This window comes from Pseudorasbora parva, chromosome 13 (assembly GCF_024679245.1).
Source record: "Pseudorasbora parva isolate DD20220531a chromosome 13, ASM2467924v1, whole genome shotgun sequence".
Taxonomy (NCBI): Eukaryota; Metazoa; Chordata; class Actinopteri; order Cypriniformes; family Gobionidae; genus Pseudorasbora; species Pseudorasbora parva.
The window spans coordinates 18,084,492-18,103,185 of NC_090184.1; the positions used below are offsets into that span (position 1 = coordinate 18,084,492).

General features: G+C 37.1%; 2 protein-coding genes across 2 annotated transcripts in view; one reads left to right on the forward strand and one right to left on the reverse strand.

The window, feature by feature from the left end:
* The window catches only part of olfml2a (olfactomedin-like 2A), a 31,859-nt gene extending 20,183 nt beyond the window's left edge, over positions 1-11,676 (reverse strand). Inside the window, exon 1 of the mRNA XM_067413326.1 lies at positions 11,337-11,676. Coding sequence (XP_067269427.1) covers positions 11,337-11,405 — 69 coding nt within the window. The 5' untranslated portion in view covers positions 11,406-11,676. The remainder of the gene's footprint in view (positions 1-11,336) is intronic.
* Positions 11,677-14,178: 2,502 nt separating this feature from the next.
* pop5 (POP5 homolog, ribonuclease P/MRP subunit) lies at positions 14,179-18,645 on the forward strand. Its single transcript, XM_067412565.1, has 5 exons — positions 14,179-14,247; positions 14,354-14,496; positions 14,621-14,770; positions 14,868-14,951; positions 18,187-18,645. Exons 1-5 carry the CDS (start codon positions 14,228-14,230, stop codon positions 18,294-18,296), a joined length of 507 nt encoding a protein of 168 aa, XP_067268666.1. The 5' UTR covers positions 14,179-14,227; the 3' UTR covers positions 18,297-18,645.
* Positions 18,646-18,694: the final 49 nt, after the last annotated feature.

An 18,694-nucleotide genomic window follows, 5' to 3' on the forward strand; every position in this document is an offset into this window, starting at 1 on the left:
CAATTAGAGCAACGAAGGGACGCATAACGTTACTTGTCAAATGTCAACAGAGTTCAACTGCACTGTGATGCCAAGTCCGCGTTTTTTCCGCGGGTTCTTTTCTATGTCTGCGGGTTGAAGCACACATTTTACCCCCCAAACGCCATTTTTTCACCGGAGAACCCCACTAGTAGTTGCCGCGTTTTGTTGTAAAAACTTGGCAACCCTGTCTGCATGCACGCTGAAATCAGGCTGGAATACACGATCTTTGCCAGTGTTGTAAAATAATTTAATGATACACAGAGTACTTACCCAACATGATCATCATTTCTGAGAGAAATTGTGAAGGTGAATGCATACACAAACAAGCTCTCCGTTTAGGATTTGAACAAATATAATCCAAGCCCCTTTGATGACGTGCATGATTACGTTACTGTTGATCATCTGTCCATCATCGTCTAAAGCCCGCCCTGATGATTTCATTGTTCCGAACAGTTTCTGTTCGGGGATAATTACTCCTCTATGGAGCAAGGCCAGACCGAATTGCCCGACCTAAAATTTTTGTGGGCGGGGCTAAGTTCGGCTGGCATCCAGGCTAGGTGAAACACTCAGTTTCAGTCAATCTCATGTCAATCTTGAGTACCTATAGAGTAGTATTGCATCCTTCATATCTCCGAAAAGTCTTTAGTTTTATTATATTTATAAAAGAAATATGGGCTGTACCGAGTCTTTCCGGAAAAAAACGAGCGCCTGGAGGCGTATCGTGTGGGCGGAGCTAAAGAATGACGAGTGCGCACAAAGCGGTGACGTCCTCAAGCGTGGAGAAACCCATGGCTATCGAGCTCAGCTAATACAGATATGATCCAGAATCAAATTCGGAGGCTGAAATAAATTGAACAGGAGAAACAGTAGCAGCAGGACGTCCGTCTCTGTGGTATGTACTGTATTTAGTGCCTGTCAACATTTGTGTGTGTTTACTCGCAGTTTATGAGGACATGATTCGGTTTATGGACTATTGTATGCGACTAAACCTTAGCAGTAGCAAGCAAAACAGTCAGACTAGTGTAACGTTATACATAGAACAGCAATGGAGTAACGTTAGCACATTTGAATGACGAAGCACGCGATCGTGTCGTTTACTGATGTTTACTCACGCAACGATAGCCAACAGCATTTTCACCAGCTGCTTCCAAAGCAGGACCGAACCTTAATCGCTGGGACCGCTCCGTCAAAAACACAAAACTCTCTGAAACTTGTGAGAAACCGGAAGGAGTATTTTTGACAACGAAATACTCCATCAAACGTCCAACATTAGTTTTTGAAACTTTGTCTATGTTTAGGATGGGAATCCAAGTCTTTAACAGTGTAAAAAGCTCAGTATGCATGAAACAGCATTTCACCCCCCTTTAAATAAAAACCGTTCCCATATTGCACAGCACTAATGATATATAATACAACAAAATAATGCACAACCTACAAAACTGCACAACTGACATATTGCACAACCCCGATAATATACATATCATACAATTACATAATGCACAGCCCCCCAAATGACCTACAGATTGCATAAATGACATATTGCACACCCCGATAGCGCCTACAAATTGCACAGATGACATAATCCACACAGGCATTACATGATGACATGATGAACAGTCCAACACCCCATATTTTCACCCCTCACATGCTACATTAACCCAATAACCTACTTACTGCATGATAATATAGCCTGCATATTAATGTTGATAAGCTTAATAATGGTCATTGGCAAAAATGAGTGTTTATATCAATTTAACCTGCATTTAGGAACTCTAAATCTTCTGCCAGAGGGTAAAAGCTGGAATTCTGGGTGAATGTGAGTCAGATCGGAAACTATTTTTTGTGCCTGTTTGATAACCGACTGCAGTCAGTTATCAAAAAGGCACACACACACACACAAATTTTCTGATAATTTTAATATTGTATAATTTGGTTTAAAAGATTAAACTAAAAAACCTATCACTGTTGGATGAATTGGTCATGATATAGAAATATTTTCTTTTCTAGTATATGCCGTGTCTTGACTTCTTTCTGTCCATACAATGACGTGATGACTCCAGGACATGGCAGGAGAGTCAATACTAGCATACCAAGACAATAGAATCTCAGTGTTAGTTGAGAGTCTGGGCGAAGTTCCCGGGGTCAGAAAAGACTGACAAGCCCTACTAATGTAGTAATACATCCTAGCAAAACATATCAGTGTACGAGTATTGTATTAATTGAATCCACTCTGGTTATCACAGCTTTGACGACACTTGATCAAATAATGGATCTAGATCTAAAGACACAGACATCTCCGTCACTCCATTCCACCAGGACACACACAGACATTAGGACAGACGTGTCAATTAGCCCCGAACTAGCTTAGTGAGCACTTGTTGATTTTGGGGACACACAGCTACATTCCAGATGAGCGTGTTTATGTGTCACAGCTTTCTCTGAACCTCAAACTCTACATGCTCTCAGCACAGCCAAGAGATGTGAGACGTCCTGGCTCAGAAAGCCAAACAGATGGTTGATGCGTAACAGAATCAGACTCTGTATCAGATATTGTGATTTCATTCAATATCTGATTCGAACACAAGCTTTCTTTTTGCACATCGAACTGATGATAATGATATGAGTATTTTCACTATTTCTTCATTCTTTTAAGGTTTTTAGTCATTGTATGTTTGTGTCCTCTTGTGAAAAGAAGTACACTTTGGCATACTTTTGGTGACCTTTTTATGGACATAAAAAATGTAATGTAAAGTTTTCTGACACTTAATGTCATTTGCAATACATGAACATGTATTAGTTAACATTTATATTAAATGCAATTAGTTGACCTTAAGTGTTTTTGACCATCTTTAATTTAATCATTTATTCTATTGTCTTTGGTGAAAATGCTTTCTATTTATGGTAAATAGACACTTTAAAGTAATTTCTGTTGAAATACCACATTTTTTTTTAAATATTGTAATTGCGCATTTGTAATGATGACACTGCAATTTAGTACATTTAAAATATATTAAAGGCACAATATGTAAAAATTTTGGATTAAAATATTGTACATTTGAGTTTAAAGGTAATATTGAATAACATACACCAGTTTAAATTTTAATCAAGTACTTTACATGTGCTTTAGTATGTTAGTCAACACATCAAAATAAATGTATTTCTTTTAAGCATAACAAATTATTAATTCTTTAAAATATGCTTTAAATCTTATAATTTGACATTATTACAATGTGCACTTTTTAAAAACTATGAGAGAGGCAGATAAACCCTTGTGAAAAAGAAGCGCACTTATTAAATATGCGCTACTAATTAAATAAAAGGCAGCAAGTGTACTCTAAGATCTCTCATAGTACACCTTCATGACTGTTTTCTAATGCATGCCATGCATAAGCAATAAAGGCCATGGGTTACAGTGATTTTACCACAGGCAGCGAGTGTCCTTATGCAACGTTTTTTTGAAACAACAGCAGCATTGGCCTTGTCCTAAATGGAACCCTAAGCTCTCATGATCTTCCTCAGTCCACACTTTTGTGATGATGATTTGTCTGCTGGGTAGAAGTTCGCTGTGGAGCTCGCAGGCTCTGCAAAAGCGTGCATCTAGGAATCGCACACATAACGGCCACAATAGGGGTGCACCCTTCTGAAAGGCCCTGTCCCAAATGGCACACTTCATATGCACTTTCTTTTTTACTTACAATCGCTGCACGTGTCCTTTAGGTCCACGGGTTAGAGTGTCCCATTTGTCATTTTAGGTTTTGTAAGCACCCCCTTTTCAGTCGATATGCCCCCTTGATGTACACTTTTACAAAGCCCGCACTGGTGTGCTCTCCACAGCAGACTTCTTCCCAACAGCATTACATCACGAAATTGCGGACTCAGAAATACATCATAAGGGTTTAGGGCTGGGCCAAATAGGACACTCTACGGTCTTGTGGACTTGCAGTGGCCATTGTATGTCTAAAAGACAGAAAGTGCGCCATTTGGGGCCGGGCCAATATAATAAAACAACACCATTAAAAGTTCACTAAAGTGTTACATTTATGGCAAAATAATTGTCAGCATAACCAGCTCTTTTGCCAAGTAATATATGATGTTTCTCTGCCTACACTGTAAAAAATATATATGTTCAATAAGTTATGACAACATAGGTTTTTACATTGTTTTAACTCATCAAAATAAGTTAGAAATGTTCAACTTTTTTTATAAGTTGTACAAGATGTAACTCATTTTTTAAAGTCAGTTTAACATAATCTAAGTTGAAATAACTTAAACATCCGGTTGAACTTAAAGATGTCAGGCTGTGACTTTTTTTACAGTGTAGTTCAGTATCATATGAACACGAATTCGGGCACCAGAATGGTTTTATACACTAATCATTGGGCCACGGATTACTCAGTTTTTCAAAGTAATTACGTAATTTGTGCATTAAACCGTCACTGTTATTTAGTATCAACAGTGCTTTATAACACACCGGATTTGATTTGATTTGATTTGTATGACTTGTTTTTGTTTATCATGCATTTGATCATGATGACTAGTTTTCAGAGGAAATGTTAATGGAGCAATTTCACTGACTGAACTAAGGAGCCAAATAAGACACACCAATGGTTCATTAATCTAATGCTGTTTATGTAGTCTGTGCTTTGCAGGCAACTTGCCACAAAATAGAATGTTCAGGCCTTGAACATGTTTTTTTTATCCCATCAGAATTTAGAGTCAGAACTTGTTCTATCCGCTTGTTAAGTCGTGATGTAAGGAACGCCGTTTCTGGGCGTTCAACTTGTTTCACTTGAGAATGCCATTGACAGCCGTTTATGAGCGATATTTTTTTTTTTTATATTAAACATCAAACAATTAAAAAAGTTAAACTTTTTATATACAATACTTACAGTCTACACAACAATTCTCTATGGTCACAGCATTACAGACATTAATATTTTAACGATTTATAAAAGATGAATCACTGTCTGGCCATCTGGAATTTTGGTATAGTGAAAAAGGTTATTATTATAACTTTTTTTGTAGTATTACACCACATTGTGTGTGTATATTAGCACTGTTTGAGGGTTTTTCTTGTGGTATAAGATAGAGCATTTGGACCCGGAAGCGTTGCCTTGTGACGTCAGCCTTAACAACCGGATAGAGATCAACAGTGTCTGCCCACTTTTTCAGCGACGCTGGTTTTGGAAGTATTTTTTCCATTTAATATTCCCATAGAGATTTAAAAAAAAGTCTTTGTTAAAGTGTTATAAGCCATGGACCAAGACAACAGCTACGAGGTGAATCATAACATTGCAAACTTTGATCGGAAGCAAAAAAGTATTTGAAAATCAGACAAAAGTACAAAGGGAGGGAAATAACTACAATCCCACAAAGCATTGCAAACAACATTATTGAATTAAAAACGAAGGAGAAATATTAAACTACTCGTTTAAAAATACTCAATATATAAAAACGTGGCTTTATGTTTATGCAAAATATCCCAATTTTAAGTATTTCGAGAGAGCAAGGAGACCGGCTCAATTGTGTCAATCACAGCACTTCATGGGAATGGGCGGAGCTTAAGGACTATTTTGCTGTGTTTTGCTTGCGATATATGCATATTTATCCCAATATGTAAGTATCTTGATGAGACCGGCTTAATTGCGTGATTCACTGGAATGGGCGGAGCTTAAGAATTTTGTCGCGTTTTGCATATTTATCCCAACATTGAAGTATTTTGAGAGCGTAAGGAGACCGGCTCAATTCCGTCAATCACAGTGATTCATGAGAGTGGGTGGAACTTAATAACTATTTTACCACGTTTGCTTTATATATGCATAATTATCCCAACATTTAAGTATTTTGAGAGCGTAAGGAGACGGCTCAATTCCGTCAATCACAGTGATTCATGGGAATAGGCGATTCTTAAGAACTAATTTGATTTATGCAAATGTATCCTCAATATGAGTATTTTGAGAGCACAAGGTGACAAACTCAACTGCGTCATTCGCAGTGCTTAATGGGTGTGGGCGGAGCTTAAGAACTATTTTGGCGTGTTTTGCTTGTGGCAGCTCTCTGATTGGTGGAATTTTCTGTACAGCATCATGGGTAATGCAGTTTTTCACCATTCATTCTGCTGTTAAACAATTATTTTAAACAATACGTTGAAATAATGCAGATTGACAGCTCTTCCCATCAATTAACAACCTTGTAGGTCTGTCTTTAAAGGTTTATATAATTTTTTTTTAAAACCCTATGAAGAAAATAAATAAAGTTTTTACTTCCAAACCCCATCTGTTTAAAACGAACATCAAAAAACTTGATTTTAACAGAGGGTGCAGAAAGCACTTGAAAATAAATGTCGAGAAAACCAAAGGTTTTACGCAAATATGCTGCAAATAGCCCAGGTTCATGCTGGCGAATAAAGATGAAGCAAACATCATCTGCTGTGGCAGACCGTGAGTTATAATAGTGCTGGATGGTCAGTGCCTGCCAATAGAAGGGCCACCAAAGGTCCAGATATTGCTCACCACGCAACCAATGTATTTCCTGTTCATTCACTAAACACACCGAGGTCAAAGATCAACTCTTATGTAAAAGGTCTATATAAAAGAATATTGGCATTGTTGCCGCATTTTGAGGCTCGGTGTCTGGTCTGGATAAAAATATGACAGCCCTTCAGCTATGATGGCCATCATTACCGTGACGGCTCGGTAAAAGATGTGACGCATTAAATGGGACACAGATGTTCCCCGGTTACTCCTAGTTTAAATCATGTGGTAGAAGTGTTACGACAGTTTCATAAACAGGAACTGCTTCAGTCTTTGATTGGCATTGTGTGAGGTAATGGCCCAAGAAACTACAACCGATTGTTTGATATTCACAAAACACAGCAGCTGACCTTTCTCTGCCTGTGTTCTGTTTTAACATCAACCCTTTAATTCTTCATCCCTGCACCTTTGTCTCTCTGTGCATCATTTCTAAATAATGTTAAATAGCATGTATTTAAATATGATTTTAATTTGAAATCACTTCCATGACAAATCGAATGTGTCTAGCGAATTTAAATATGTTTCCCTTGAAAAAGTAAAGTAAGGGACTACTCTTATTTTTTCCTGTAATTTAAAGGGGGGGTGAAATGCTGTTTCATGCATACTGAGCTTTTTACACTGTTAAAGACTTGGATTCCCATCCTAAACATAGACAAAGTTTCAAAAACTAATGTTGGACGTTTGATGGAGTATTTCTGTGTTAAAAATACTCCTTCCGGTTTCTCACAAGTTTCGGCGAGTTTTTTTCGAGTATGGGTCTATTTGACGTTAATAAGAGCGGAAGGTCCTTGTATGGGCCGTACGGGCTCTTCTCCCGGTAGGGTGCGCGCGCGTGACTAGAGCACGCTGTAAACAGTCTCTCAGCTGCAGATCCAGTCGTCCGTGAACGGCGCCGCGCTCCACTTTATTCCTATGGGTGACGTCGAGCGACTTCAACGCCTCAGCACAGCATTCCGGGAAGGCAGCGCTGCATTTGAACCGATTTGAACGCAGAAATGACGGGAAGCTTGACAACATCGTTTCAGTTGCGTCTCAAAATGGATTTACACGCCACTGCTGTCACAGGACTTTACCAAATCATACCAAAGAAGTGTGTTTCTGACGGAGCGGTCCCAGCGATAAAGCTTCGACGGTGAGTTAACTTAAACTGCTTCAAATGTCTCTGCTATTGGCTACCGTCGCATGAGTAAACATCAGTAAACGACACGATCGCGTGCTTCGTCATTCAAATGCGCTAACGGTTACTCCATTGTTGTTCTCTGTATAACGTTACAGTATTCTGACGTGCAAAACCGTTTTGCTTGCTACTTCTAAGGTCTAGTCGCATACAATAGTCCATAAACCGAATCATGTCCTCATACTCTGCGAGTAAACACACAGAAATGTGGAGAGGCCATTAAATACAGTAACTTACATACCACAGAGACGGACGTCCTGCTGTTGCCGTTTCTCCTGTTCAATTTATTTCTCCCTCAGATTTGATTGTGGATCATTATCTGTATTAGCTGAGATAGATGGGTTTCTCCACGCTTGAGGAGGTCACCGCTTTGCGCTCTTGTCATTCTTTAGCTCCGCCCACACGATACGCCTCCAGGCGCTCGGTTTTTTCCGGAAAGACTCGGTACAGCCTATATTTCTTTTATAAATATGATAAAACTAAAGACTTTTCGGAGATATGAAGGATGCAATACTACTCTATAGGTACTCAAGATTGACATGAGATTGACTGAAACTGAGTGTTTCACCCCCCCTTTAATTACAGTTACTTCTGATGTAATTGAACTAAATGCTGTATATAGACTGTTACACATTGTATATAAATATAACAATTGTATAATACAATAGTGGATAGTAATAATCTAACTTTAAATGTATGTGTTTATGTATCCTTCCCACATCTGTAATATTTTGGTCAGTTAATAAGAATAATTTATTTAGTTTTAATTTCTATCCTTGAATCACATATTGAGGAAAGTACTTTAGAAAGTAATTAGTAAAAAGTAAGATAATTTACACTATTGAAGATGTAATGAGTAACTAATTCGTTACTTTTTAAAGTAATTTTCTTAACACTGGTGACTAGTTTTTGGGTCCATGATATGATGCTTTATTTGTCTGTATCTGATCATTTATTAAAAATACATTCAAATGTGTTTATTGTAGAAGAAGAAGAAGAAGAAGAAGAAGAAGAAGAAGAAGAAGAAGAAGAAGAAGAAGAAGAAGATTATTTTGGTGTTTTTAATAATTTGTTTTAGTATTATTTTAGTATTATTTACTATTATATTATGAATTCATATTTTAAATAGCTTTTATTTGTAACAGTTTTTGTTTTAAGCTTTATTTTATTTTATTTTATTTTAGTTTTATTCATTTTAGCACCTCAACTTATTTATTTCAGTTAGTGCTTTAATTCAATGATGTTTTAATTAATTCAAGTCAATGTTTTAATTTTTTAATTTTCTTTTTTTTTATAGCTTTTCATTATATTTAATTTCAGCTTTATTTAAATGTCTGCACATTAATTTAAATAGTTTGAGTTTCGCACTTTTTACACTTTTTACTTTTTTTAAAACTTATTTTACACCAAATGAGTTAGATGAAAAAGGGAAAAGTGACAAAAATGAATTAACCCTAGCAACAAATAAATGTCTAAAGGACAAATAAATTTGGCTCTTTGGTTTTAGCTTTTTTTTAACACGCATATTTTTAGTTTTTACAAAATGTTCAGCTAATTATACCACATTAGTAACAGGTTTTTGTTATCACAGCCCTGCCTATGCTGTTTTAACCTTCCCACCTTTTCACACATTTAACCAACGAGGCAACGACAAAGACGTTTTTTAAAAAAAAATTCACAACATAACACAATTAGTCAGGGTTGCTGAGTTGGTGACTATCATTTACAATGAGTCAAGACCTCTCTCTCGCACACGTGTGCGCGCACACACACACACACACACACACACACACACACTTACACGCCCAGTCATAAGAGGGTAGTGCATGTTTCTGTGGGACCAACAGGGCTGCTCTTAAGTGCTACAGCTGTGTAAGCAGACATATATTGTTTTTAACCCCAGCAGAACTCGACTCCAATTACCATACTAGGCACCGAGCCCAAAACACACTCACACACCCTATCAGGGTCAGTTTTGAAACAAATGTCAGGGCTTTCTGAGGAAATGACGGGCTGTGCTGTCTGTTCAAAAACGTTATTGAGGGACATCTGTCTCTGGTTGTATCAGCGGCCTCAGTTAACACAGCTGAGGTTTGATATACTGACTCAACTGTGTCTAAAACAGGGACAAACAGAAGAAAATAAATACATGAGGGAGCTTTGGGAGTTCAACTACTTCACAGTTCAGCATGGTGTTTTACAGGTGCACTGTAAACTATCAAAGCAAGCTGCATCGTGGTGGTCAGTTCTCACAGTTTTAGCCTAAAAAGCCTGGGCTAGATTTCGATTAAGGTCAGGGGTCTAAAATGGCAATTAAATTATATTGCCATGCCATCTCAAGGATTAAAGACTGGAATGTTCTGGCAGTGCCAGGAGTAATTTAGGCCAAGGCATATGCGCCAAAATATGTTGCCTGCCGCTCTGGGAGGGGAGATTGTGTGAGAAAGTTGATTTGTTAAGTGTTGTTTGAGTTATTCTGAATGATCTGACGGTCTGTGAAAACCTCCCTTCTCCCATATGGGCTTTTCTGTCCAGTTGCACTACTATAGTCTGATCTGGAACGCCGTGAACACGGACAAGTCGAGTGATGCAAATCCCAGTGCTGTTAGACTAAACATCAGCACTCCTGGAAAGCCTCTTGACTAATCAAATTCATGGACTGGAAATAACATTTGTATTGCATTCTATAGTGTTAGAATATATATAGAATATAGAATATATATAGAATATAGAATATATATAGAATATAGTTGTCACCAGAATGGTTACACTGTGTAAAACTGTGTGTGTGTGTGTGTGTAGCTCTGAAAAATATTGCATATTGGGTAATTGTGTGTTTTATTTCTGCTGATGCAGTGAAACATGCCAAATAGTGCTATTTGCATGATTTATCAATTTTTTTATCAACTCAAATATTTTTATTTCAATAAACTCACAATTTTAAGGCAATCAGGTTACTTACTTTTTTAAGTTAAACCAACAAAAAACAACATTTTTTACAGTATATATATATATATATATATATATATATATATATATATATATATAATGCTTTTAACATTAATATAATATAATAATAAAAAAAAGAGTACAAAACTCTTCAATGTTGTGAACTTACTGACCTCAAACTTTTAAACGGTGTATTATGACTTAATACAGATTTCATGTTCTTGGATCCTTTATTAAATCAGATTAACATTATACTTTTGACCTCATGGAATTTGCCGGTTCATTGACGCTGATTACAGGACATGTCATTTCACAATCCCCAGATGAACTTCCATTTCAAAATCTCACGAAAGCTACAAATAGAGACACTGCCAGGATCCAGTACTATTGCAAAATCAAGAAAATGCTGTCTGCTCTTTATAATTTGGAGGTTTGATGTCCAGTCTTCCAGCCAAAAACACCACGCGCAACACACGAATGGCATGCCAATATTAAAGACCAATAAATCTAGTAAAACGATGATAAATGCACTTGTCAAGTAATGGAAACGAGATCACACTAATCATGTTTATTGCAAAACCTTGTTTTAACAAGCTGTGCGTGATCTGTGCGTAAAATGTAAGTGTGCTGTTCAAAGCAATAACGAAAGGTCTTACCTTGTTAATAGCTCCTGCATCTCTGGCCAGAAGAAGCATATATGTTAAAATACTTGCGTAGATCCACATTTTTCTTTAACTAACACAAGTCCGTTTTTGCACACTTCCACCTGATGATATGAGTTGGCGTCTCTGAAAGCACCTGTCTCCTCAGCCTGGAATTATGAGCCTAGATCCACTAGAATACAGGTTTACGGCTCCATGATTACAGGTCGGTGCCATGCAGAGTTGTGTATGTTGTGACGCGCAACTTCAGTATAAGCAGGAGCCTGCTTCGCTCCGCGCAGATCTGTGATGAACGCGCGCACACACCCACCCACCATCACCACCTCGGACAGTCTGTCTGTGCCAATGCAAGGCGGGGAACAACTGGCACCACTCCTGTGCTACAAGGACATTTAGGTTTTGTGCGTCTGTTTTCAATTTCCAAGGACATTTAAAAGTGACCGATGACCATTATAACTATTTCTATAATTATGTTTTTCGTGGTGAATGCTTAGATGCATATTCTCAGTTTTGTATGGTTTTAAGTTGTTCTTATTAATAATAATCGTATTGATATTATTGATGTTAGTGGGCTATAGCGTAGCCTGTATATTCAGCGACAAATAGCCTAATGGGCACCATAAAGCACCCTTCAAGTTTTCGCTGTTGTATAGCGCCCTCTTCAGTTAATAACGATTACACAATTATGATGCGAATCTCGTGTGCCTAGAATATGGTGTATATACGCCAGGTATGCTAGAAGTGCATTAACATTAACTAAATATAGCCTAAAGTTGTTTCAATATTTACTAATCTTAAGATAATTAAAATATAGCTAAAAATGCAACCGTTAATTGTTCATTTGAGTTCGTTTAGTTCCATTCAATTGTAGTTTCACTAGTGTCACCATAGGCTGCCATTCAAATTCAGTTGTTGCTATCAGGAATTTAATTCTTGATTTCAAGAATAATTGCTCATATCAAGAATTCAATATAATATATAATTTCAGATATCTAAAATGGCTTTCTTACTAACAATCACATTTATGATATCAGAAATTAACATTGTCAATCAAATTATTGATATCAAAAAATTTAGTAGCCTAACAATTCAATTGTTGATAGCTTATCAAGAATATACCCTCACCTAAGGATTATTAGAAGCACCATACTAATACTGTGTTTGACCCCCTTTCGCCTTCAGAACTGCCTTAATTCTACGTGGCATTGATTCAACAAGGTGTTGAAAGCATTCTTTAGAAATGTTGGCCCATATTGATAGGATAGCATCTTGCAGTTGATGGAGATTTGTGGGATGCACATCCAGGGTACGAAGCTCCCGTTCCACCACATCCCAAAGATGCTCTATTGGGTTGAGAACTGTGGGGGCCATTTTAGTACAGTGAACTCATTGTCATGTTCAAGAAACCAATTTGAAATGATTCAAGCTTTGTGACATGGTGCATTATCCTGCTGGAAGTAGCCATCAGAGGATGGGTACATGGTGGTCATAAAGGGATAGACATGGTCAGAAACAATGCTTAGGTATGCCGTGGCATTTAAACGATGCCCTACTGGCACTAAGGGGCCTAAAGTGTGCCAAGAAAACGTCCCTCACACCATTACACCACCACCAGCAGCCTGCACAGCACACTCATTCTGTTTAAGCCAAATTCACTCTACCATCTGAATGTCTCAACAGACATCAAGACTCATCAGACCAGGCAACATTTTTCCAGTCTTCAACTGTCCAATTCTGGTGAGCTCGTGCAAACTGTAGCCTCTTTTTTTGTAGTGGAGATGAGTGGTACCCGGTGGGGTCTTCTGCTGTTGTAGCCCATCCGCCTCAAGGTTGTGCGTTTTGGGGCTTTAATAATGCTTTGCTGAATACCTCGGTTGTAATGAGTGGTTATTTCAGTCAAAGTTGCTCTTCTATCAGCTTGAATCAGTCGGCCCATTCTCCTCTGACCTCTAGCATCAACAAGGCATTTTCACCCACAGGACAGCCGCATACTGGATGTTTTTCCCTTTTCACACCATTTTTGTAAACCCTAGAAATGGTTGTGTGTGAAGTAACTGAGCAGATTGTGAAATATTCAGATTGGCCCGTCTGGCACCAACAATGCCACTTCAAAATTGCTTAAATCACCTTTCTTTCCCATTGTGACATTCAGTTTGGAGTTTAGGAGATTGTCTTGACCAGGAACACACCCCTAAATTGAAGCAACTGCCATGTAGAATGCATATAAACAATATTTATCTATATGTTAGATAATTACATTAATGAGAAATTGAACAGGTGTTCCTAATAATCCATTAGGTGAGTGTAAATTTGCACTATATTATTGATAATAAAAAGTAAAGGGAAGATTTGTATTCCGGATCTGTGAAATTGGAATTTCAGCTAGTAATAAAACAATTTTTGATATCAACAATTGGTTTGAATGGCAGCCTATGGTGATATTAGATTTCTGCAGTAGGTTTAGGGGTGTGTGCTTTAGCAAAAAAATTGACAAATTCAAAAATTGCTGTGAGATCGGGTTGAGATCCTGGGAATGAACATAGTGGACCTGTGATGTCCTCACGGACCTCATAATATCAAAAAATGCCATTGTTACTAGAAATCTAAATCCTGATATCAAGAATTGTCCTTGTAACTAGTGAAATTTAATTCTTGATATCACAAATTTATATTCTGGGAATAAATAAAAGTCAAAATGGCTTGTCATGCGCAAAGTTAAGTGGGAAAACATGTTAGGCTACTAAAATAACAGGACGATGACAACTGCTCTAAAAAGTGTCAAACGGTCACCCCGCCCCCTTTGACCAACGAGAAATATTATTGGTCAATAAAACCCGGAAGTAAAGTGCAGTGTTTTCAAAGCCAGTTATGCACGTGTTGGAAATATGGTCCGATTCAAGTCGAGGTAATGAAGAAGAAAGAAACAAAAAACAAAAAAGACCTTTTGCACTTTGTAGGTGTTTGACTTTTAAACAATTCTGACCTTTCGTTATTCTTTGGACTGTGTGCAGGTATTTGCTATGCGAGGTTTGCGTGTCTAAACGGAGTAGTCTGCAGCTGTTGGAGGGGAAAGCCATTTACAAAACAGTGCAAGCAGCCGTGAATCGAGCACACGGGGACTACGGATCAGCGCAGTTTAACATAGGGGTGATAGGTAAACACTGCTCAACGATATAAGAAATGCATTTCATTGTTTAAGTTACCGTTATTTTAACTAACTGAGAGTGATATATTGCGTAGCTCAGCCCAACGGTAAAATCTTCTCAAATTGTATGCAGTGAAATACCTGAATGCCCAAACCGGAGTGGTCTTTATACGCTGCAGGAAATCGCAATACCGACTCATCTGGTCTGCCCTTGCTTTCGTTACTTGCCTTGAGACCAGAGGCCAGAGCATACCGTGCTTCTTCAACTGTTTACATGTTGGAGGTACTGGTGCTAGATGACAGCCGACTCCTCGCAATGCTTGAAGTTACATGTGTATGTTCTTCTTACCACCATTAATGTCTTTGCCTGATCTCCACAGGGACGATTAGAACATGTCAGAAGTTTCTTGTTAAGTACAACAGACACCAGCTCAACAGAATGCTGCTGGACTGCAAAAACGATGGTAAGTTATTTCTTACATGGTAAGTTACAGCAGAGCTTTAGAATGAGTTGAACATGGGCTGGTTACATGCAATTTGGGGAGGCGTAAATATTTAAGGGTTAGTTCACCCAAAATGAAAATTCTGTCATTAATTAATTGCCCTCATGTCGTTCGACACCCGTAAGACCTTCGGAACACAAATGTAGATATTTTTGTTGAAATCCGATGGCTCAGAAAGGCCTTCATTGACACCAATTTCCTCTCTCAAGACCCATAAAAGGCACTGAAGGTATCATTACAAAATCCATCTCACTACAGTGATTCTACAATAATTTTATGAAAATCCTATCACTATATAAGTCGTTATTTGTACTGTACTTCATACAGTTATTGTAGAACCATTGTAGTGAGATGGGCTCACTAACCACTGTAGTGAGACACCTGTAAGACCTCCGTCTTACAGGTGTTGTATGACATGAGGGTGAGTAATTATTGACCGAATTTTCATGTGTTGGTGAAATAACCATTTAATGATCTCGACTGTTTACGTCACAATCTGTGTTATGTTGGGATTCACCCATTTTTCAGTGGTCTTTTTCAAGCATTTTACATATGGAGGAAACAATGGTGTTTGAGGCTGATGGTAGGTTGGTTCCATGTACAGAACACTTATTATTCATCTAAGCTAAGGTTAATTCAGATTTCCATTCTCATTCTAGGGCACCTTTAAACTTATTGACGTAATTAAGTTTAAAATGGCTGTGCCTGCTGTTTTGTTAAAAATAAGGTGGGAAAAGTTTGAATCGGGGCTCCTCTGTTGGAGTACAGTTGGCTAGATTGTGCTGTAACAAAAAAAAACCAATTAAACTAGGGTACTAGAAATGCAGACCTGAAACTGCGGTCCTAAAAGTATTGCAGGAAGATAATATTGGAAAATGCTGGCGACTGCGTGTAAAAGACATCTTTAAGCAGATATATTAATCACTCAAAAAGGGAAAGTGAAAATAAGACAGCAGGTATACAAACCATAAACAAAGAAGCGCTTGCTTACTGTTTTAAATATCAAATCACGATTTTCCACTCTGCTCATGTTATTATGAAACTATCTGTGACGTGTTTCTCAGGTAAGATGATGTAAAATTATAACAACCTTCTGTCTGTTCAATTTTGATGTAGTTGCTCGTAGGGCTGTTCGATTCCGAAATCTTTGGAAACGATTCCAATTCCTTCTTCCGTAATCAATGGAGTCGATTCCAAGAATCTATTCGGCACTGTCAGTTTCGATTATTTTGCGAATCTTGTTTTTTTTAAACGAAACTGATGGGGGAACCTAGTCCTGGAGTGACTGCAGGATACAAGGATGTAGAAAGTATCCTTCTCTGAAATTTTATTTGTAAAATTAAGATACATTTTAATAACAATACATTTTTTTTTATTTAAAATTGTAATTATGGATGCTCCTGAAATGGCCCATAGTCCAGCAGAAAATGCGATTTATTAAATAAAAAGGTGAGCACATTATTCAGTAATGTGCATTTATTACATGGTTAAACTACATATGTCTAAAGTGCATGTGCACAGTTAAGTTAAATGACTAAGTTTATTTAAGTGCTTTTGTACAGAATCCAATATTAACAAAAACAATAATATACGACTGATTTGTTAATCAGATGCATGAGGAAGTGCGTTCGTTACTATAGCAAAAGTAGACCAAACAGCGCTCAAAACCTACCGTTGTGGACAACGCCGTTTCATGATTTAATCTAAACTTATGGAGTTTTTGTGTGCAAAATCTAGGCCTAGTAAACTTGTCTACTATGCAGGATCACAGAAGGAAAAAATGACAATAAACATCATTAACCTAACTTATTGAAAGGTAGGATAATAATCAGCTATATGCGTTCACATATGGCTTTATTTAAATGTTTCTGCATGGCAAACCATAAAAATAAGTTGTTAGAATTACGTACTAGTGATGTCATCACACGATGCAAAAGAACCGCTGAATTGTTTTATTTTTAACTGGTTATTTGAAACTAACTTTCCAAAAGAACCTTTTGCAAAAATGAAATGGACTTTGTTTCTTCAGTAGAACACAAATGAAGATTTTTAACTTCAACTGTTGCAGTCTGCCAGTCATAATGTGGCTGTTCAAACGCATTCGACCACATGATCGTTAGCACTATGAAATCCGGTCAAATGCGTTTTCGAGGAAAACACAAAACATTTAAGACCTTGTTTGCACCTGTATTTAGTGTTGACCACTTGTGATCTAATCGACCAAAATGCAATCTTAATAACCGTTGTAAACAGGGTTTCTGAAGGGAAATCGCTTTTCGAACGAGAAAAGATGTACAGTAGGGCGGGACTTGATTTTATCCATTGATAATTGATTGGATGGTTGTGATTTGCTATTGCTGTGTGCCGTCATGTGAGTGACAGGCTGTCCTGCCCTCATGCCAGTAAACGCATCATCAGAGAAGAGAAGAAATGACATTTTAAAATGAGCTAAAAATGCGGCTGATAACATTCTTTTTCTTGATAATGTTAACATGCTAACCTCTGGCAGACTAGATATTGATTTGTAAATCAAATTGTAAATGCCAACTGCGGTTAAATTATTAGATTATTAGACTAGATAATTCCAAAACTGAGATTAGTTTGTTTGTATACTAGTATATTTGTAATATTATTTAAGTATTGCAAATTCCTAACTTCTGTCTATTGATATGTATTTTGTTATGCAAGTCCAATATTGTGGTTTGGCCGTGTTGTGGAAGTCTGATTTTCCAGAAATGGGACAATAAAGTATATTCGATTCAGTTGAGTTCAATTAATGTAAGCTCCTTTTAAATTTTTTGGTCAGTTCAAGAGTACTTTATGCAATTTTATTATTATTATTAATTAATAGAGCAGTTTGATGTCTATCCTTGTATTTTTCAACTTTGAGGTTGATTTGATATGAGATTTAGAAGGTATTAACAAGTAATGCGATTTTTATTTTTAATTAAACATTTTTTTAAAGAAAGTAATTAGTACAGTAATCTAATTACACTGTTGAAGATGTAATTAATTATTTACTCAACCCTGAAAATAATGATGTGCACAGATAAAAGAAAAAACTGTGTGTCAAAACTATTAATCGCTTGAAATACAATACTACAAATGCAATTTTATTAGAATGTTTTTTTTTTCTTATAGTTTGATATTTAGACATTGGATTTAATCTGACTGTTTCTCTTCCCTTCCACAACAGCCGAAAAACAAGAGGTTAGGAGAGCAATTCTGAGCTGTTCCCTGTATGCTGCCAGAGAGGAGGAAGCTTACGAAGATTGGAGTGATGATGATGAAGATGAAGAGATCTAAAACAAACCTTTGTGTTAGTTGTGTAGGTTTTTTTTAAGGCATTGTGTCAGTGATCAGATATTTTATATTATACAACTGATAGGACATTGTTTTATGTGTTTTTTTCCAATACTTAAAAGAACATTTTTTTTGGAGCAGTTTTAATTTTATACTGTAAACGATTTGTGACTATCTTTACATTACTGCTATTATTGTATGAAAACTATGAACGTTGGCCATGTGTAGGTCACGTGTATCTAATTTTTGTTCCTCTGTACTAACCAAAACAATATTGCTTTTTCTTGTTGTAATTCACTGAAAACACCTGTAAACGTGTGTTTCAAATAAACCAAATATTTATAAAAACAAATGCTTTGATAGCAAAACTGAACTCTCCGCCTATAAAAGGTATATGAGTT

Coding starts and splice junctions, on each gene's coding strand:
- pop5 (XM_067412565.1), top strand. CDS start 14,228: ATGGTCCGATTCAAGTCGAG. Junction 14,248..14,353: donor ATGGTCCGATTCAAGTCGAG/GTAATGAAGAAG, acceptor GACTGTGTGCAG/GTATTTGCTATGCGAGGTTT. Junction 14,497..14,620: donor GTTTAACATAGGGGTGATAG/GTAAACACTGCT, acceptor AATTGTATGCAG/TGAAATACCTGAATGCCCAA.